Source organism: Cupressus sempervirens, chromosome 11 (genome assembly GCF_028749045.1).
Source record: "Cupressus sempervirens isolate cs-2001-9-10 chromosome 11, ASM2874904v1, whole genome shotgun sequence".
Taxonomy (NCBI): Eukaryota; Viridiplantae; Streptophyta; class Pinopsida; order Cupressales; family Cupressaceae; genus Cupressus; species Cupressus sempervirens.
This window is the reverse complement of record NC_143128.1, coordinates 405,677,878-405,700,038: the sequence shown is the minus strand read 5'-3', so window position 1 is coordinate 405,700,038 and position 22,161 is coordinate 405,677,878. Positions and strand designations below refer to the sequence as shown.

Genomic DNA, 22,161 nt, shown 5'->3' with positions numbered 1-22,161 from the left:
CTCAACTGATGTCGATCGTTGGTTTTTGAAGTATAAGAGTGAAGTTCACATTCACTCAACGTGATTACTGGATCATAGATTATAAAAGATATATATGATTACCGATTAGATGGAAGGTATCAATCTCTATTATGTAATTTGTATTGTAAGGAAGATATCAGAGAGGAAATAAAAATTATATATGTTGAGACTCAAAAGGGAGAATAGGGGAGGAAAAAAAAGAAGAATTAAATCTGAATTGTCTTTAAAGTTAATAACATTAGAGCTAGTGGATACAAATTTTAGTCAGCAACAACAAAGCCCTTAAACATATACCAGCATCAAGTATGACACAATATTTCTGAATTCTAAATAATAAGCAACTACCATAAATAAGTAATATAAACATAAGAAATAAACAATATCTTAGAGATAGTATTAAAGAAAGCATACTTAGTCATAATACTATTTAGTGCTAGAGAGGAGGAATGCTTTCCAAGGAGGGGCTTGTCTAAAGCAAAGCAATGGCTAACAGTCCCAAGATGGGTAGGGATCAACAACCTTGACCCCCTTTAGGTGTAGTCCCAAGATAGACTAAGGGCTTGGATCTTTAAACTTTGAGGGAGCCCATTGTAGTTGGACTCTAGGCACCTTGGATAACACTTAATCCTTCCTTTGTCAAATTGAAGTGGTAATAAGGTTAGTATGGATGTTACATATATATGTGTGTGTGTGTGTGTGTGTGTGTGTGCGTGTGTATGTGTGTGTATATAGATATGTATATGTATGTATGTATGTTTATATATGACTTATTCTAATGAGGCAAATGAATAATTCTCTTGACTTTGAATGTCTTAGATGTATATCTTTATCCATGGACCCTAGGGCATAAGTAGTACATTTGGGATAATCTGGTAATAGCTAAGTCTAAACATATTAGGGGACATTACAAATTGCAATGAATTTCATTTGAATCATGAACCTAGACACATATGATATGGCATATGACTTAATAATATAATATTGAAATTGTTAACTTTAAATATTTATCTTTGGCATTTGGCATTGATCAACGATGAAGTATCATACTATCAAATGGTTTAGTCTTACGATTCTGCATATTTCTTTAAATTATATATATACCTAATCCACTTACACAAATCCAATTTTTTTCTCCCATACCAATGCCCCGGGATCTCATACATGTGCCCTTGCTTGTGTTTGTACCAAAAACTTAGATTTTTGAGTGTCAATTTTTTGATTATAATGATATTCGTTTGAATCGATAACCTAGATATATACGATAAGGTATATGACTTCAAATTTTGAACTATCTATTGGCATCTAATATTTATCTTTGGCATTTGGCATTGATCAAAGATGAAATATCATGCAATTAAATAATTGAGTTTTACAATTTTGCTTATTTCCTTATACACGTACACACCGAACCCACGTACCCAGACAACAACTTGTTTTTTGCTTGTATCCATGTATTGAGTTCTCTTAACCATACATGTACCTTCAATTTAGCTTAAATTTTATATTCTTTGATGAAAAGGATGAGACTAACTTGAAGACAAGGATGCCATTTTCATAGAATCTTTTTCCGTTTTTTGCTAGGGAAGACTTTTTGAGTGGGGCATGTTGGTTCCCAAAATCACAGATTGGAATCCTATGAGCCTTGCCAACTCAATGCTGGGATTCCAACGGGTTGAAGGCCAACTTGACAGGACTGATCAATCTGATCCAAGTCCTCTGCACTTCTGGCTCTGCAGGGCCAAGGCGGGTATGCCAAATCTTGAACCAATCTCTTGAGTTCAATGGTTCTTAGAGTTCGATGGTTCTTAAAGCAGATGATCTGATCACAAGTGCAACAAAAGAAAATCTTCTAAATGGCAAGGAATTAAAAAGTCTTTTCAATCACACCATTTAATTGTGTGAGAAATATTGGTATTATATTGACTTCAAAATTTCTTCAATCACTTCAAGATATAAATGCTTCAGGTATAATGTCTTTTAAACCTCAATATTCTGAAATTAAAATGATGATGAATGTAATTATTCTGAAAGTACAGAATTTTAAGATGACTGCTTATAAGTTACAATGAGTTAATCTGTAAAAGGAAATACAAAAATACATTGACAACCTAAAGCCTAAAAACAGACAATTATATCCAGATGACGATTAAGACCAGTGCTCTAATTCCTTGGGCAAAAGAATAAATCACAATGCAGGCTCTTAAAATATAACTTATAGGACAATATTTATTTAAATATTGTCAATTATCCAAATATCAGAAAACAAACAATCACATAATATGCAATCCAGAATTGATTTGAGAGGATTTTAACTCCCGAGAGAAGACCAATAAAAACAAGGTTAAGACAACATACAATTGTTCCACAATAGCCCTGCTGTTCAAATTATGAATGCTGGAGGATTCTAAATTTCTCATATCTTCAAGAGATAATCTGCCGCTTTCCTGGGCAACTACAAAGATTTGTCCTTATTTGTGGTTTTGATTCTCTGCTCTTTAGGGAATAAAATTACAGAGCCTTATTTTTGTCACACGGATTTTATTATCCAATTCAGAAATGGCAGTCGCCAGAGTATTTATGCTTTCACATTTCCAGAATTGCTATTTCTCGAGAATTCAAAAAGTTCTAAAACCACTGTATATTGAATGTGTCTTCATTTTGCTTTTCCATCCTATATTTATACATGGATGAAAGGATGAGTAAACTGCCCATGAATCGACACACCCTTTCATAAAAGCAACAAATCGGCTTTACAAGTTAAATTATGCATCTGGACAACAATTAATAATTAATTTGTTGTATTCGATAACTTATTGTTTGTTATTGAAACTGGCAACGGTGGATTCTGGCATAAGAGCAGAATAAAAATAAAATAGAATGGTGCAAACTTGTCATTTCTGATTGTATAAGTATTCTGAATGGCGTCCAATATTTATCACAATGTTTCCTTTTTGGTTGCTGTTCATGATAAAATTGAATGCAATGCTATGCAGCTTCCATTCAGGGGAATGCTTCTGTGCTTCTCAAATTCTGCCCAGACACGATTGTGATCTCCAATTGCCTTCGCCAGAGTATTTATGCTTTCACATTTCCAGAATTGCTATTTCTCGAGAGTTCAAAAAGTTCTAAAACCACTGTATATTGAACGTGTCTTCATTTTGCTTTTCCATCCTATATTTATACATGGATGAAAGGATGAGTAAACTGCCCATGAATCGACACACCCTTTCATAAAAGCATCAAATCGGCTTTACAAGTTAAATTATGCATCTGGACAACAATTAATAATTAATTTTTTGTATTCGATAACTTATTGTTTGTTATTGAAACTGGCAACGGTGGACTCTGGCGTAAGAGCAGAATAAAAATAAAATAGAATGGTGCAAACTTGTCATTTCTGATTGTATAAGTATTCTGAATGGTGTCCAATATTTATCACAATGTTTCCTTTTTGGTTGCTGTTCATGATAAAATTGAATGCAATGCTATGCAGCTTCCATTGAGGGGAATGCTTCTGTGCTTCTCAAATTCTTCCCAGACACAATCGTGATCTCCAATTTTGGCAGGGGCCACCAGTACACTTCAACCAGGATCTCAATAAGAATATTGGAAAACATTTTAGTGAACCGCATATGTGAACAGTACTCAGATTGTCTGAACGAATTATGCTGAGTGTTGTTCTTTCAGCCATGATCGAAGCCTTAACATATTCAGGAGATACGATGGAGATTCCAACATTCAAACGCTCGACTCCATCATTCTTTTGCGTGTGTCCCTGCAACAAAATCAAAGAAAATATTAGATATTTATAACTGCATAGAACTTAAATCAATGGTTGATAACCAATGACTCAAAACTCCCTTTGGCTTCTCCTGGGTGAAAATCCAACTCTCATGAACTTTTTGATAGCTTGCTTTCATCATTGGATATCTGAGAAAATAGCCTCAATACTGCATTCGTTTGGAACTGGGTGCTAAATATCTTCATTTCTGTAGATGCAAGGATTATCTTGTTTTTGGCAGTATCGCAATTTATTGGTGATTGATTAATTCTAAGAATCACCAGAATTCATGTTCTTTATATTATCGGGCGATTGATTTCTATGCTGCGGGTGAGGAAAACAATTGAATGCCAAAGACATGATCTTACAAAAATCTTCAGGGGATCATAATATAATGACACTCCAGATTATTACATCATCATCATTGCAAGCCCAATAATATCTTGCAACGTCTTCTTTCACAGAGTTATTGCTCATGTTACATATCCTCCAGTAGTGGTTTACAGTTTTAACATTTTGTCAGTGATTCCAGGTTTGCTTCTTTCAGATGACGATGGCATAGCACTCACAGGTTCTCCAGATACAGTTTGACTAAAATCATCTACAGATTTTATCCGCTCAATGAGAATCAAAGGAAAATTGCGAATTTGCTATTTCTGAACTTCTTTTGTAGCAATACTGATCCAAAAGTGAAACACAATTGAAGGCGCAATATCTTGCAACGTCTTCTTTCACATAGTTATTGCTCATGTTACATATCCTCCAGTAGTGGTTTACGGTTTTAACATTTTGTCAGTGATTCCAGGTTTGCTTCTTTCAGATGGCGATGACTTAGCACTCACAGGTTCTCCATATACAGTATGACTAACTACAGATTTTATCCGCTCAATGAGAATCAAAGGAAAATTGTGAATTTGCTATTTCTAAACTTTTGTAGCAATACTGATCCAAAAGTGAAACACAATTGAAGGTGCTAATCTTCCAGGCAGAGTAGGAATGAAAAAATTCAAATATCCTTCATGTCAGGTCTGATTTTAGATAATTAGTCTTCAATCTGGTATATCCTTATCTTTAAATATGCATACTTATAAAGCAAAGTATCCCAGCAGAGTCATCTGCGTCTTCACTGCTTTATTGGGAAGTTCTCGCTGATTACCCTTTATCTGGTCTTACACTTTGAGGCTGTATTTTCTCTATCCATTTCTTGTGTAGATTTTGATCCATCATTATTTCCCCTGAATGCTGACATGAAAAGATAAAGATCATAAATTGAAACTCTTCAAACTAATAATGCAAAATGAATACAATAGAAAGCTTTTTATCCTGAAACCAAAATTTTATTACGAAGTAATTGGAAAATATTTGCTTGTTATTAACAGATCGAGAGGTCTATATATACAAAAGAATAAAGCAATGTTTCCTCAGGAAACAATTGTAAAGAATATAAATATTCTATTCTAGCGAAAAGAAAGCTGATGAAAGCTATAACAGATAACAACATCTAACTAAATATTAGAAACATTTTACTATTTTCAAAAGATTACAATAGAAAACCATTAGATACTAAACAGAGATAATAGAAACTATCTATTATTGTAATACCTTCCTTTAATGGTTAATCTATTCAGAGTACAAAGCTGTTAGAAAATGTAAAAGACAGATTTTGTTTGCTCAAAGTGCTCTGCGTTGTTTGTTGTGGGCTGCCAACCAGATTGCTTAGATAGGGTAGCTAATTGCTTCCGACATTCAACCTTCATCTACCCAAACTTGTGGCAATAGATGCATTGAATGTTTTTCTTCCAAGAGCCTTATGATGAATCTGGAGTAGAAGATGTCGCTGAGAAGACTGCTGATGGTACTTTGGATAATGCTCCAAAACTTTGTAGATGAGCATAATGCTCCAAAACAAACCACAAAAAACCTTGATTTTTAGGAGAAAATTGAAAAAACCAAACACGATTTTTTGGGTGAAAAATTAATCATAATGCAACATGATTTTTGAGGTTAAAAATCAAATTAAAGCTAACATGATTTTTGAGGTGAAAAATCAATCAAAACCCAACATGATTTTTGAAGTGAAAAAACAATCAAAACCTGACATGATTTTCGAGGTGAAAAATCAATCAAACCTAACAATAGAAAGCTTTGTTTTTTAGGAAAAATGCTAAAACCCAACAAATAATTTTTGAGGAAAAAATTACAAACCTACAAAGTAATTCCACACAACTTCGTGAATACAAAATCATAAATTTTTAAAGGAAAACTTATAGAAACGCATAAGAACATTTTTTAGGGGAAAAATATGAAAACTAATCAGAATTTTTTTTTTCAGGAAAAATATTTTTAAAATCCACTAGAATTTTAAGAGAGGCAAAATACGAGACTTTGCATGGTAAAGCAACACATGTAAACAACATGCAAGTACATGCAACTCTCAAAATGTAGAGACCCATAAAACTTGAAGGATGACTTAGAAGAGAGCTCGAAAAACCTAGAAAGAATATGTTGTCGGTTTTTGGATCTACTGGCTCAAAAATCGAGGCACGCAGAAAAATTTAACCATAACTTAATTGAGCTCTCAAAACACTAACAAGAATCTAAATCAGGGAATGTTTTCAAACCAGAAAATTAGGGTTTTGAACAAAAACGGCCTGACTGCAAAAAAAAACCACAAAAAATAGCAAAAATGTGCAGAAAAACAGACGAATCTGGATAGAAATGGGCTGTAGAACTGAACTAGAAGTCAGCAGATTTAGATCTCTCAAAACGGAAACCCTAGTCAGATTATAGAGAGAGTTGGAAGCAAATATGCATGTAGATAATTGACAGATAATTTCAACCAATAAATTATAATTATTCTTGAAAAAATTTAGATTATTGGCTCTAATACCACATTGCAAACTAATTGGAAAATATTTGCTTGTTATTAACAGAGACTGAGTGGTCTACATATACAAAAGAATAAATTGATATTTCCTTAGGAAACGATCCTAAAGAATAGAAATATTCTACTCTAGATAAAGGAACGTTGAAGAAAGCAAATAGATAACTACAACTAATTAAATATTAGAAATATTCTAATATTTATAGAAGATTACCATAGATAACCATTAGATACTAAACAGAGATAATAAAAACTATTTATTATTGTAATAAATTTAGGGATTTAATAGTGTTATGTATCTTAATTGGTCATATGCTATGGGTAATTTTTTCATAAATATACTAATGATCAAATTTATAAGAAAATAACACTAATAGCAAATACTTCGCGAATTACAGAATCATAAATTTTTAAGGGAAAATTTATGGAAACCCATAAGAATTTTATTTTGTAGGGAAAAAAATATGAAAACCCATCAAAATATTTTTTATAGGGAAAAATTTATTAAAACCCACCAGAATTTTTAAGGGAGGCAAAACACTAGACTTTGCATGGTAAAGCAACACATGCAAACAACATGCAAGTACATGCAACCCTCAAAAAATAGAGACCTTATGACCCATAAGAGAGCTCAAAAAAGCTAGAAAGAATATGTTGTCGGTTTTTGGATTGGTTGGCTTGAAAATTGAGGCACAAAAATTGAGGCACCTAGATAAATCTGACAACCACCCAATTGAGCTCTTAAAAAACCAACAAGAATGTGTAATCAAATTTTTTTTCCAAACCTAAAAATTAGGGTTTTGAACAAAAACGACCTTGCTGCAAAAGAACACAAAAAATGGCAGAAATGTGTAGAAAAAACAGATGAATCTGGACAGAAATGGGTTGCAGAACCGAACCAGAAGTCGACAGATTTAGATCTCACAGAATGAAAACCCTAGTCAGATTATAGAGAGAGTTGGAAGCAAATATGTATGTAAATAATTTTAAAAATAATTGGCAGATAATTTCAATCAAGAAATTATAATTATTTTCGAAAAAATTTGGAGTATTGGCTCTAATACTATATTACGAAGTAATTGGAAAATATTTGCTTGTTATTAGCAGAGACCAAGAGGTCTATATAAACAAAAGAATAAAGCGATGTTTCCTTAGCTAAAAGAAAGTTGAAGAAAGCGTATAGATAACGACAACTAACTAAATATTAGAAACATTCTTATATTTATAGAAGATTACCATAGATAACCATTAGATAGTAAACAAAGATAATAGAAACTATGTATTATTATAATAAATTTAAGGATTTAGCAGTGTTATGTATCTTAATTGGTCATATGCAATGGGTATGAAATATTTAAATATACTAATGATCAAATTTATAAGAAAATAACACTAATAGCAAATATTAATAGGTGAAAGAAATGCATTCAAACAGAGGCTTTGATTTGCCAAAATCAGGTCTCCATCAGGGCCTATGGGAGATTTCAAGGTGTCCCCAAGACAGCTAGAGGATTTTTGGGAGTCCCTAGGATGTCTTGCCATTAGTCAAGTCCTAGAGGTGATGTTGGTTCGGCAAGGGAATTTACCCTTGGCACCCCCTATCCTAGAGAGGTCCTTACCTTTGAAACAAGTGGGGTTTTTTGGGGGTGGGGGATAATGTATCCATATAGTACACTGTTTTGCATCCATTATCGACGAATTTTTTCTGTTGTTTTTTTCTCTTCTAGAATGGTATTCTGAATTTTTAGGTGATCTTGGTAGATCGAGTCCTTGAGTACTCAAGCTTGTTCCTTGAGTACTCAAGCTTGTATGATCACTTGCAAAACCAATAGATTATTCTACAAGAGGAAAAATGAAGCATAAATTTGCCAATACTGGATGCAAAATGTAGATCAAATGAATATGCCCCTCTGCATGAGCCAAAAAGTTCACATGACCTTGCTTATGTAGGGAAGCTTGAGAGCAAGTATAAACTAGGATGATGACAAGTGTCCTAATCCCATGTTAGGTGACATTTAGGGGATTAATTCACATATGTTCAAGAAACTTCTATAATGATTTCTAAGTCTTTAAGTAAATTTACCATGTGAACTTGTCTGAAAAACCTAGCTAGGAACTAGATATATAATGTGCCTTGTTCACATACATGGTGGAAACTGCATGGAAAGAAGTTGTTTACACTAGCAATTTATATCTGTACATTATATGAGTTTTTTGCCAGAAGACGTGGGTTTGATCATAATTATATGAGTTATAAACAATATTATCTGGTGGGATTTCTATAATTATGAACTTATTGCTTAGGGAGTGCATTTTTTCCGTACAAAAACTCTTTTCCAGCTCATGCAAACTATAGAGATTACTTTTATGTGTGCTGTTGTGTATTGATACAAGCTTTGTAGTACATACTAAATATGGCAGAAAAAGCTGCAAAACTGCAATCGTTTTTGATGTTATTTCAATAGAGTATGTTGTTTCTAGTGTTCCACTTGTATCCAGAATCTCTATCCTGTCAATTTAATTTTAACATAAATTTTTTACTATGCTGCCTATAACTTAACAAGCATGAAAAATATTTTTTTAAGTTTGTTTGAATTTGGTTTTGAAACAAGAATCAGAGATATTTTAGCTTTCTTATTTTAGTAAAATTTTAAAAGCAGTATTCCATGGGGATGCAGCCCAGGGTCCAGGTAAAGTCCCCAGCACCTTGGACGTTTCAGGGACTTGGGGGCTTGGTGAGTACACCCTCCTTTTTCATGACTGGACAACCTGCTCTATTTGCTTCATAAAAATGAAAAAAGCAACTGTTTGGGGAAGAAAATTGTAAAAACCCATAAAAAGCTTGTAAGGGAGAGGATATTTGGTGTAAATGCAGCACAAATTTGAAAAACTACCTTTAGCAAGAAGAATCAGAGATATGTGGCTCTTATCGTTTTAATAAAATTTGAAAAACTGTATTCAATGGGAATGCAGCCCAGGGTCCAGGCAAAGTACTCAGAATATTGGACAGGGAGTTGGGGACTTGGTGGGTACACCCTCCTTTTTCAGAACTGGACAACCTGCTCTATGTGTTTCATAAGAATAAAAAGAGCAACTTATAAAGAAGAAAATGGTAAAAACGTATACAAGTCTAAAAGGGAGAGGATTTTCTGTGTAAATGCAGCACAATTTTCTTATTTAAAAAAAAATTCAACTACCTTTAGTTTGTTTATGTTATGTTAATTGCCATCTCCCATAGTGCTCCAAATTCTTGAAATAAATTTCTACCCCCTAAATGTTGCCTGCGATTCCTGCAACTCCCTGCTTAGAAGCTAGGAGAAACTCTGGTTAATTGAGTTTTTGGTTCAGTGGATATGTTTGATTTAAGCATTGGCATTGAGAATGCATTTCATGTGTGTTATGGAATGTTTATAGTCAGCGACTCAAAATTTAGCGTGTATAAAATGAAGAGGCTTTGATGTACACTGTTCTTTTATCCCAATATTTCTAATTGGTATATCTCTAAATAATGACAATCTACACCTTTTATAAGATATGTTTGTTGCATATAGATTTTGCTGACCCATTTTGATATTTTTCTTGTTTTTGCATGAAGCTCAAAGTACTAGTGAAGCTTTTGCAGAGCAACTACAGTGTGGCCATAGAGGTACATGTCCATGGAAAGAAAATAGTTGTTCGGAAAGCCTGGCACAGTTCCCTCCTACCCCTCCATCTGCATTAATTGGAGGTTACAATGATCGGTGTGACGCACTTCTTCAATTTTCATCCCTTCCAGTGGTGTCTGGTTCTACTATCGATTGGATGAAGAATTGCAGGGGTCCACAAATAGACCGTCTTCTTACCAATCATCAACGAGCTACAATCAGTGAGTTCAGTGGTAGAGCTGATAATATGCCTGGAGCTGAATTATCTAGGGAAGAGGTTGCAAGCATTTATTATCAGGCATGTTCTTTTTTATTGTATTTCAAATTCACTGATTCTGCTTCATTTGTGGTTTGAAGGGAGTTTTATTTTCTATCACCTAAACATGTGATCCATCATCAGGCACAGAGGCTGATAAGTTTGTGTGGCTGGGAACCCCGCTTGGTTCCAAATGTCGTAGATTTTGAAGAGCATTCTGCTCAGTCAGCAGGAAATGCAATTTCTTGTGGTCCTGGTCAAGATCAGTTTCATCCAGCATGTGATGTGGGCCCTAGTATGCTAAAGTATTCACGAGCAGCACAACTAGAAAAGAAAGACATTTCAAAGAAAAAAATTCCTATTTCTGAGTCTAGATGTGGTCCTGCATCAGCAGTATTAGATTGCAGCCTTTGTGGAGCCACTGTTAGGATGTGCAGTTTTGTTACAGTTTCTCGTCCATATCGTTTTCTCTCTAGTTTGAATGACCTTCCAGAGACTGGTAAAAAGTTTGTGTTTACACGTGGAATAAGTGCAGCAAGTGGAATTGATGGATTATGTGCTGTTGACACAATGGAAAGAGAAAATTTTGAAGGCCGTGATGAGGCAGAAGAAGCTGCGACTACAGAGGAGGGAAAGTCCCACTCTAATTTGGGCATGGATTTGAATTTGACAATAGCTGGAGGACCTCCTCCCACAGACTTTGACCCTTCTACAATGGCTCTGCCTCAGGAAGATCTTATGCATGACAGGGATCCAATGCTACGGCAGCCTGCTGGCAGTGAAGTTGGTGATCATGCTGCATCTTATGAGTCATGGGGTCCTCGGACCCGTAAACGTAGTATGGAGGAAGGTGGAAGTACAGTAGACAGGCCTATGGGTAGGCTTCACCATGCTGATAGTGCAGAAGGCACTGTAGTAGACCGTGATGCTGATGAAGTGAATGATGGAAGTCAATATTCTCATGGACCATCTAAGCGCACACGGACAACAGAGAGCATGGCTGCAGATCGAGTATCACATTTCAAAGATGTTTCTTACCCAGGTCCCAGCCATTCGGCAGCATTTGAGAGAGACATTGAAGTTGATGGCTTGAACCATTCAAAAAGACATATCATGGAAGCATCCTGGCAGGAGGGAAACCAGCAAAGATATGGCAGCCAGTCTCGAAAAGATTCAGCTCGTGAGTCCTCTGTAATTGCAATGGACACATGCTACAATAATTTTCAGGAGAATTCTATGGAAAGTGTTGAAAATTTTCCGGCAGATGATGATGATGTCCATGGACCACCACCTAGCATCGATAAGAATGCTGATTTAAATGAGATTTCAGAATTGAATTTCAGCATACAAGCACAACAGAGCACTTGCCTACAGCCAGATGCTGGACGAGTTGAAGGAGAAACAGGCTTGAGCACTAGTGATGAAGGAGATGGAACATTAAATGGTGAAAATGCTACTTTTGAACCCCAAGGTGGGTTCAGCCTGGGGATAAGCGGAGGAAGTGTTGGCATGGGTGCCAGTCATGAAGCTGAAATTCATGGGGCGGATGTGTCTGTCCATCGAACTGAGAGCATTGTAGGTGAAGCTGAACAAGTGGCAGAAGTAACAGAAAATCAGGGGCAAACAGGTGAATTTGTTCCCGATCGTGGATTAATGGGTGAGTTTGTGCCAGAAGAAGCAGAAAGGGATGATATTCACGGTGATAGTCATGATATGATGATGTCTCATTCAGTGGGTAGGGCTTATACTGGGTCGAAAATCGGGGAATCAAATGAAGGAGAATCTCTAGAAAGTGGCCAGAAAAGCAGTCATACAGTAGGCCATGAAGAGCAAGACCAACCAATACTTACAAACAATGCTTTAATATTAACTTTTGAACATGAGGGTTCTAAAGAAGAGGTGACAAATGCTGGGAAGGGCTCTTCTGCTGTGAATAATGTTATTCCAGGATCTTCTTGTGACAATATCAACAAAACAGGTCATAGATCTATAGGTGCTAAGAAACATATTTTTAAGACAAGTATAATAGTTAGGTATGCTCTTTTGATTTCTAATGTTAGATCCTGCCATATTGAATCTTGCCCTTCACTGCGTGTTCTGGATTATTGTTTCCATATATCAATAGTAGTCAGTCGGACAGCCGTTGACCCTTCATTAAATGTGTTCCTCCCTGCTGTCAAGGAGATAATTAACTGGATTTATCTCCTCTCATGAAGATAGTAATATATATTGAAAAGTAGCAATACTTGTAAAATTAATATATTTGTTATGCAAATAAATATAAGTTAATATAATTATATAAATTATTAATATTACAATTTAATATTTATCAACAAAGATTAATATTTGCCAATCAAAGATTAATATTTGCCAATATATATATCTTTTTGTAACTATTTAATAAAGATGGCAGGGTTTTTGGACACCTCACCACCCTTATGCATGGCAAAGGCCTGTTTATTAGTTAAAAATAATTCGTCATCCAATCAGTCCTGTACAGAATTTCATCAAACTTTGATGTATGGTCTAGTATCCTGGCTATGATGAAGTTTTTCCCTATTTAAGGAAGCCAATTTTCTTGACTCTGCAAAATAGTCTCGGCCCTCATCCTCTCAGCTTGGTAGCTGATTTCCCTTAAGGCTTTTTCCTATCGTAAGTACCCGTTTTACTTGGATTCTTTTCTGTAGTTGGACATGGATACCTCTATTAGAATGAGGTCAGGTTTTCGGGTAATGTCGTTTTGGGGAGAGATTAGTGACCTAAGAATTAGGAAAATGGTCAAAACCAAGTATGGACTGATCCATAGGGCCATTAGAATCATAGTGGGTGAAGATTAGCTGATGGATAAACATAAGCACAATTCTGACATTGTTGCAATGTTCATTGCCACTGTGCTGCATATTGACAGGGACAAACATGCCTTGAGAGACTTTTGCAGAGCAGTATTTAAGGGTCCTGTTATTAGGTAGCCAAATGAGGTTTTAGAGAACATAGATGTAAACCTTTGCATCCCAAAAAGGAGCGAGTATGGGTTCCATGACAGGACAGTTCGAGTTCGCCCAATTTTAAAAATAAAAAACCATCGCAAGTTTGCAGAACGATGAGAAGAAATCACAAGAAACTGGATGTTCCTGCTGGCGGCCTCAAATACCAGAATTTGTGTGGATTGCAGAGGAGTGGGGTGGTATCTGGAGAAGGAAAGTCTTAACTAGTCAGGCTGCCATGGTTTTTTGATAATCTAGAAGTTTTGAATGTTCTTTTACTTCAGGTTTTTGAACTTATCTCGCTCCGACTATGTGGCTGTCTTCTTTTCCCAAATCGTCTGCTAGGTTTTGGGTTTTCTTTTTGGCTTTAACCTATATATGCATATGTCTGTCTTTCTCAGCTTAGGCTGTATGGCTTCCTCTCTGTTTCTCCCAGGCTTAGTAGCCTCCTTTTGATTTAGCTCTATGTCTTCTAAATGTCAATTCTGGCTGGACATATTTCAGGAATGTAATTATGAGTAATCTTAAGACAAAATCAAAGCCCTACTTTATTCTCTAACTGGAGTTTCAATGGAATAACAGATTTTAGTGACTTGTAATGATCAATGTTTTAATCATAGTAAAATTCGCCTTGATGTTGCTAATTTCATATCCTGAAGATAAGTAGTTTATAACAGGTTTAACTAAAGGTGCAAGAATGTTCACTGAGTGATGAGTTTATATCTATTTTCATAATCGAGCTAAATCTCATATATATAAGCTAAATCTCAGATATATAAATACTCAGTTTGATTTTTTCGTTTTAGCTTAAAATTTCCCATTCTCTCAGTTATGCAGATATCGACATTGTCATAAAGGATTGTTTCTCCACTTAATTCATTTCAAATTACTGATAAAATGAACACCTATAATAAAACCCTTGGAATAAGCAGTCATGAACCAGAATGGTAAAGTAAGCCAAAAGGAAGCTATAATAGTTTTAAGAAAATAATAAGAGGCCATAATGGCATATGAATTTAACCAAAACATTTAAGATTTATGGAAAACTTATTATCACAATGGATAGTAATTTAGATAAAATCCAGTTGAAATGGGACTATAGATAAACCGTAAAGGGTAGTGTCAACAATTCAGAAATGACATATAATATGGAACAAGACTGATCACAAATGAAGACTCTCGGATATTCTGGTAAACTGTAACAATCTTTAGGTTTTTTGAGTTGACCTACGGACTGTTAGATCCCGTCTTAGCCTTCATTTTAAGGCTCCCATCCTAGCTAGGCCTGATCTTATTTTTAGCCCTTTATTAGCTTCTCTTAAAACTTGTGGTCATCTAATGCATGAATTAAGGTCATTTTATCTTTTTCATCTTAAGCTAAATTAGTAAATCTGCACGAGGCATAGTTAATCTCTCAAGTCCTGTCTTTTAATAAATGGGAGTAACAGCATAAAAATTAATTAAATCTGATCAGATAACTTGATAAAATTTAAGAAAACTGCACGTTCCAGAGAGGAGATTATTTTGTAATTGCTTTATTAACTAATTTTACTTGTGAGATGGATTATGTTTTTAAGATGCAGAGAAGTCCGAAGGTTTCAAGGATGGTCCATCATCCTGATTTCCAACAAAAATGAAAGGGTTCTCTTGAAATGTATGAGAAGGAACGTCTTACCAAGCTCCTAAATTGATGTATAAAACCAATTCACTTCCACGATGCCTATTTGCAGTGGGTGGAACAATGATTTTCACCTCAGACTTCTCCTAGAGAAGAATACTTTTCCCCCATGCCTACTTGCAAAGGGTGGTCCACCATACCTACTTGTAGAGGGTGGAATGAGGGCTTTCACCTCATGCTTCTCCCAGAGAAGAATGCATTTCCATCATGCCTACTCACAAAGGGTGGTCCACCATACATACTCGCAACAGCTGTGCACACATATGCATCTTTTCTACTGATTTGCATCACATTGTTAATGCAAACCTCCTCAATAGCATCTTTAAGGACCTGCAGTTGAAATTTTACATCCTTGTAGTAACCTAAATAAAATTACCTTGAAGTAAGAGTCATCTACGCTTAATTTTGTAGCCCTTGGTGGCACATATGAAGAACTTACTGTTGGAGCCATAGACATGGTCTCTTTAAAAAAAGGAGAATGAGCAATGTTGAATAGAGTGCTACGGGTAAAGATGAATTTGTCAATGGTATCAATTCCCACATCTTTGGCATGTAGATTGAAAATTGCTGTCACTAATTTTGAGTTGGAGTTGGAGTTGAAGGTGTTCTTATGACGTTTATATTTCCCTTACGTATGTTGAACTTGATGCAAAATAAGGAACTTGTTTCCAAGTAGCTGTTGTCTGAGAAGGTGCTTGTCTGGAGATAGCAGTAGGAGTGGAAATGTCACCAGACGCCACTATACATTTTCATTAGCTTTGCCCTTTATTAGAAAGAGTGACTAGTACGTACCCATCCCATTTACTAGTGATTGACATTCAATTTGGCTTAATGTGATCTAGTGTCACTAAATGTGATTGCTTGGCATCGACATGATAAAGATATTTGAGTCAAACTATTGTGTGGCCCAGAAAGGGATTCAATGGCTTTATCTCTAGGATAAAATTGAGAGATCTTTGGTATGTAGTTCTAAAATTTAACTTGGCAGCCACATAATGTATGCTGTTTCACAGCCATGTCATTGGTATGCCTCTCTGTGGCTGTCTTTGCACAGGGCAAAGACTTGTCATTCTTTTTAACACAAGTTATACGAGAGGTTCTGATATAAATATTACAATACGTAGGTTTTCCTAAATTGAAAAATGATTGAACATGACATTTCGGCTATAACTTTCTATATACATGAAATATATTTTTGAAGGTGATGGAGCCTAAATTTTTTGGCGAATTTGGGCCTCCATTTAAGCACCTTATCTGACCTTTTTATCCACAGATAACATTATATTTACATGTTTCAATGATTTCCCTATGATAGGTGTACAGTGACCCGCAGATGCAAACCAATTTATGGAAGAATGTACAGATCTGATAAGCAAAACATGAACAGCAAGTATGGGACGTTTTCATCAGGACTGGTAGTATGTGAAGCGGATGGATACCGATAAGAATGTTCAAGCTTTCACACAGATATCTAATAGATAACTGAGAATGGAGAAGCCCGTGAAGAATGAACGGTATTCTCATTATTCGAGTCACCTCTGCACACATAATTCTTGATGTCTGAAGAAAAATATATTAGAAGAGAGCAATTAATGATATTAAAATAAGAAAGTTTAATATCTAGAAAGCATAGATTCAAGATGTCAAGCAGGCAAGAAATCATCAAAGAGTATTCTGCTTGCAAATACGAAGATAGAAGTTTAGGGCAGAGTGATCTTCTGATTCCATTAACAAATCTCAGCAACAAGACTTTAGTGTTTCAAAGATGGTCCAGTCACTGTTCCAAACATGTAAAACTGGGAAGTTTGATGATAGCAACAAAAGAAAAGACAAGACATGGAGGATTGAAGTCATCAATTGCAAATGGTGCTTGTTGTGTCTATCTTCATATCTTTCTGGACAATGCAAGACGTATCTTTGAAGATGCCTTTTGATGGTCCTGATCTATATTTGGGAAAATATGACTACAGTCTAGGTCATTACAGATTAATATTGCCATCAAAACACCTATTTGCTGGCAGAGTTTTAATGTTCCAGAGTATGTTCACTGCATATGTGCAATCTATTGTGATAGTTGGTTTGAAGGCAGGTAACAATTGAGTGGTACAAAATTATCTCACAGGAAACTGCAGATATAAACATCCAGATGCCTCAAAGCTTTGTAGATCACTATAACAATAAGTGTATGATAGGAGACCATTAACCAGCAAAGGTCCATAACATATGGGGGATGATGGCACAAGATATATGTTTTAGCAATCACTTTTGAAGCATCGATTACAAATTGTATCAAAGGAAGATGTTAGAATGAATATACAATATTGAAGACCTGACATAGAACATATATTGCATGCTGTAAATGGACACTGTTAATACTAGAACGCCATTACCATGTTATTGTGGAGACAATATACAAATACACCGTGACGTCCATTACAAGTTGTGACAGTTAAGATGGTAAATCACAATTACATGGCAACAATCATACCATGCAATGTATCAGAGATGTGGCTAAAAGATGGGCCTCCGTGAAAGACACTTTCACAATGATACAACATCCGTATATGCGGGACAAAGAAGTTTATAAAATAAAAAAAGGGCGCCTTCAAAGTTATCAAATGGAGTATGTGTCGATAGCAATAAAAGCCTGAATGCAAAGCATCGACGGTGGAATACTCAGCCAGTAATAAAGAATATGTTGAGAAAAAAACATTAAGACTGAGCACCGACGACATGGTATGCAACCTAATTCCAGATAGAAACATGAGTCTCAGTTACTGAAAGTACAATTTTCCAGAAGATTTCATTGTCTCTCATCCATGTCAATGAAAGTTCAGTGCCTGAACGATGAACCAAAACAACACTTGATGCCTTAAATAATTGATATTGATGAGGCCCGATGATTATATTAAAGTGCTTATAATAACAACATATTAAAAAAAAGGATTTGTTATCAGGAGTCATTTGTTTTATTTTAAAAAAGGGTATGAATTATTGAAGAGATGTGATTTTTTAAAGTTTGAAAAGTCACGTCTTCCATATTATTTAGATATATAAGGGAGATATAGAACCAAGCAAAAGGACATGGGAAGACAGATTCAGACATTCACATTTATGCTCTGATACCGATTCGTGGCCCTGTCCCCTGGCTTCCGCATCCGATACGGACGGATGTGGGAAGCCTCCGAATGCTTGCGGGTGGCTTTCGGGCAGCATCCGCAGGGAATCCGGGAGCATCCAGACGCATCCGCGGGAGTTAGGCGGAAAACTAATAAAATAAAGTATATTTTAACTTAAAACTATGAAACAACATGTGACTAAAAGCATTTTTTAAAGCATTTTTTCACAATAAAACCCTAAAACGACCCTAGAAGACAACATAGAAGCATTCACAAGAGTCATTTTAGAGTTTTGTTTGCACCTACAGCCACTCTTTCATTGTGAAGCTAAGTTCAGCATTTTCGAAGAGGATCGATCGAAGAGGGAGAGATAGCTTTCTCAAAGAAGTTTAAACCATTCAATGTAAGTGATCAATCCTTTTCTTGAGTATTTAGATGAATTTTTTTGAGTTTTTGATGATTTTTTTAAGTTCTTGAAGATTTTTTTAAAGTTTTTTTTCAAATTTTTTTTTTTGAAAGATATGTAGAAGCAACTTTGGGTATCTATTTTAGTAGTTTTTCTCACTTCTTTCCACTTGTATGCATGATCATTGATGTTCATCGTTGTTAGGAACTAATTAAAATTTATTTATTTTCTTATAAAATAGGTTGCAAAAAACTAGGCAAGAATGGATACCGGTGGTAGTGCTAGTCAAAGTTCAGTGGGGGGCCAAGGAGGGGAAGGGACTGATAATTTCAAAATTGATGTAGGTTCTCCTTTGTGGAGACATACAACACGGATATCACAGGTTTCAGGAGGTGGCTCATACTATTGGAAGTGCAATTATTGTCAACGTAACAAAGGAAAACCTTTCAATAGCTCATATTCTCGAGTGAAGCTTCATTTTATGGGCCCTGCTGGCAAAGGATTTGGAATGTGCAAAGGCAAAAATGATACTGGGATGACTAGCGCGGAAATACTTTCATTTGTAAGAGAACAAGAAGCTGTTGATGCATTGATCAATAGATCAAAAAAAAGCTACTATCAAGGTCCTTCCTCAAAGAGCAAGCCAAAGACACCCACTGGACCAATGGCATCCTCCCAACACCCATTCTTGCAGGTACCTCTGCCAAAAGAGGATGAGGAAGAAGTGGAAATTTCAACCCGTAAAAGAGGCCCATTGGACACCGCATTTAAAATGGGGGCAAGAGATCGCGCTGATGAAGCTATTGCACGTTGCCTTTATGCGAATGGGCTTTCTTTCAACTTGGTGAGATCACCATATTGGAAGGAAATGGTGGCAGCAATCAAAGAATCACCAGCTGACTACACAAGCCCGGGCTATGAAAAGGTGCGTACAACTTTATTGCAACAAGAGAGGGCACATATAGAGAGAGACCTTCAACCAATCAAAAAATCTTGGAAAACTTTGGGTCTAACTATTGTGTCAGATGGTTGGAAGGATACAAGAAACCGACCATTGATTAATGTGATTGCAATTTCCCCCAAAGGGGCAATGTTTTTGAAGGCCATTGATTGTGAAGGGCAAGTGAAGTATTCGGAATTCATTTCTAGAATTCTCATTGAGGCCATTGAGATGGTGGGTAGTGAGAATGTGGTACAGGTGGTCACTGACAATGCCAAAAATTGAAGGGGTGCGGGTGCTTTAGTTGAGAGTCGGTATGACCATATTTTTTGGACTCCATGCACTGTTCACTCCCTTAACTTGATCATGCAGAGGATTGGCACTGAAGATTGGGTGAAGAAAATATATGAAGAGGGGGAGGACATACAGATGTTTGTGACCAACCACCACATGTCACAATCCATTTTTAGAACATACTCCAAATTGGAGTTGCTGAAGGTAAATTAATTTTTTTAAATTACTAAGTTTCATGGTTTTGTAATTTAGTTAAAAATTAAAATTTTTAATTATATTGTCAATTGACATATTGTTAACTTGCTTAGGTTGCTGAGACCCATTTTGCATCTCATACAATCGTTATGAGACGACTCCTCAAGGTAAAAGATGCATTAAGTCAAATGGTCATCGGTCATCAATGGGGTGTATGGAAGATCTCAAATTCAGAAAGAGCACAAAGGATGAGGAATTTGATCTTGAATGAGAGTTGGTGGGCTCGTGTGGCATATGTATTGGATTTCACCGAGCCCATCATGACTATGCTCCGTTTCGCTGATACAGATACACCTTGCTTAGGGGATGTGTATGATGGCATGGACACCATGGTTGAGAAGGTAAAACATTCTATACAAGCACATGAGAGTGACCCCACACAATGTGAAGCCTTATGCAAACAAGTGCAAGCAATTATCAACCATCGCTGGAATAAGATGACTACCCCATTGCACCTCCTTGCATATGCCTTATCTCCTAGGTACTATAGTGAGGAGATAGCTGGTATGCCAGGTAGAGTTGCACCATTTGCGGATGAGGAGGTTGTTGAGGGGTGCCACGAAGCCCTTTCAAGTCTCTTCCCATTGGAAGAAATGCATGAAAAAGTGAGGGAAGAATTTGGGTTGTTTGCTTCGGGGTTAAAGCATTCTCCATTTGCACTAAAGGACCAAAATAGAATGGGAGCTATCACATGGTGGTACATGTATGGTCAACCTTTCAAGCATCTTCAACCTCTTGCAATCAAAGTCCTATCACAAGTAAGTTTTTTATTTTGTTTTGTAAATTTGTTTTAAAATTTTATGTTTACACTTGCATTGTAGAATTTAGTGTTTCACACATTCTATAAAATTAATTTGCTTTTCATTTGTATGTTTTGTGACAACTATATAGGTTGCTAGTTCTTCTGCTGCTGAAAGGAATTGGAGTACATACTCCTTTATCCATTCGGTGAAGCGCAACCGGTTAGGCTCCAAGAAAGCTGAGGACTTGGTCTTTGTCCACACCAACTTGCGTCTTTTGTCACGTAAGAATGATCATTACAAGGAAGGGGCAACAAAGCTTTGGGATGTAGCCCCTGAGTGTGCAGATTTGGATGCAACACTTCATGATCTTGTTACAGTTGGAGACGGTGATGATGTTAGTGTGGCACGTGGTGCATCTAGCATAAGTGGAACCATGCTTGGTTCAAATGATCTTTCAGCAGTTGGAGATGACAATGAGAATGTGGATTTTCTTGCAAATCCCTATGATTCAGAGCCAGACTCTGATTGATTGAATCTTGAGACTTAATCATTTACCATGTTTTTAAATTTTATTTTGTTGGAATCTTGAACATGACCTATTTGAACTTATTGTTTAAGAGTCAAGACTAAACGCTAATGTTGGACAAGCACATATTGATATTGATATATGAATATCATACGAATTTTGAAATATCTTGAATTTTGTTTAAGGGTTCAATTAACTGTTAAGTATCATAGATTCCTAGTCATATTATGCTTTATCAAATGATTTGTTTTTGTATATTTCTTACATTTCGTTGCATATGTTAATATTATAATATTATATATATATATATATACGTTTCCTCCCGCATCCGCATTCCAAAAAAAAAAAAATTCCCGCATCCCGTATCCACTTCTGGAATCCGCTTCGGAATCTGCATCCGAATCGGTAACTTAGCATTTATGCTCTTTGAAGAAGTATTTTATATTTATTTATTGTATAAAGGAATAAGGGGCTCATTATGACTTTGTAATATTAATTCTATTATTTTATTTTAATAATAAAATAAAATGTTCTTTGTTTATTATTAAAGGCATGGAGATTTAAATTGCAGGAGAATCGTCTTTTGTAATTATTTTCGGAATTCTGTATACAATTTAAATGTCAGATAAG

At 35.8% G+C, this 22,161-nt stretch overlaps 2 protein-coding genes across 8 annotated transcripts in view; both read left to right on the top strand.

The window, feature by feature from the left end:
- Positions 1-22,161, top strand: part of LOC149529883 (IAP-like protein 1) — a 58,360-nt gene that overhangs the window by 18,179 nt on the left and 18,020 nt on the right. For 4 of the 7 annotated variants that reach the window (XR_016358947.1, XR_016358946.1, XM_089810760.1 and 1 more), the window contains exons 4-5: positions 10,282-10,628; positions 10,731-12,579. Coding sequence is in view for 4 of the 7 variants with exons in the window: in XM_089810760.1 (XP_089666886.1) it covers positions 10,282-10,628; positions 10,731-12,579 (2,196 nt within the window). In the remaining 3 variants the exon portion in view is untranslated. Of the gene's footprint in view, positions 1-10,281; positions 10,629-10,730; positions 12,620-22,161 lie in introns of all 7 variants that reach the window. The other 3 variants (XM_089810762.1, XM_089810761.1, XR_016358949.1) reach the window with 2 other exon arrangements.
- On the top strand, positions 20,348-21,862 carry LOC149529884 (uncharacterized). Its single transcript, XM_089810763.1, has 2 exons — positions 20,348-21,020; positions 21,154-21,862. The coding sequence occupies exons 1-2, from the start codon at positions 20,352-20,354 to the stop codon at positions 21,532-21,534; spliced, it is 1,050 nt and encodes a 349-aa protein (XP_089666889.1). The 5' UTR covers positions 20,348-20,351; the 3' UTR covers positions 21,535-21,862.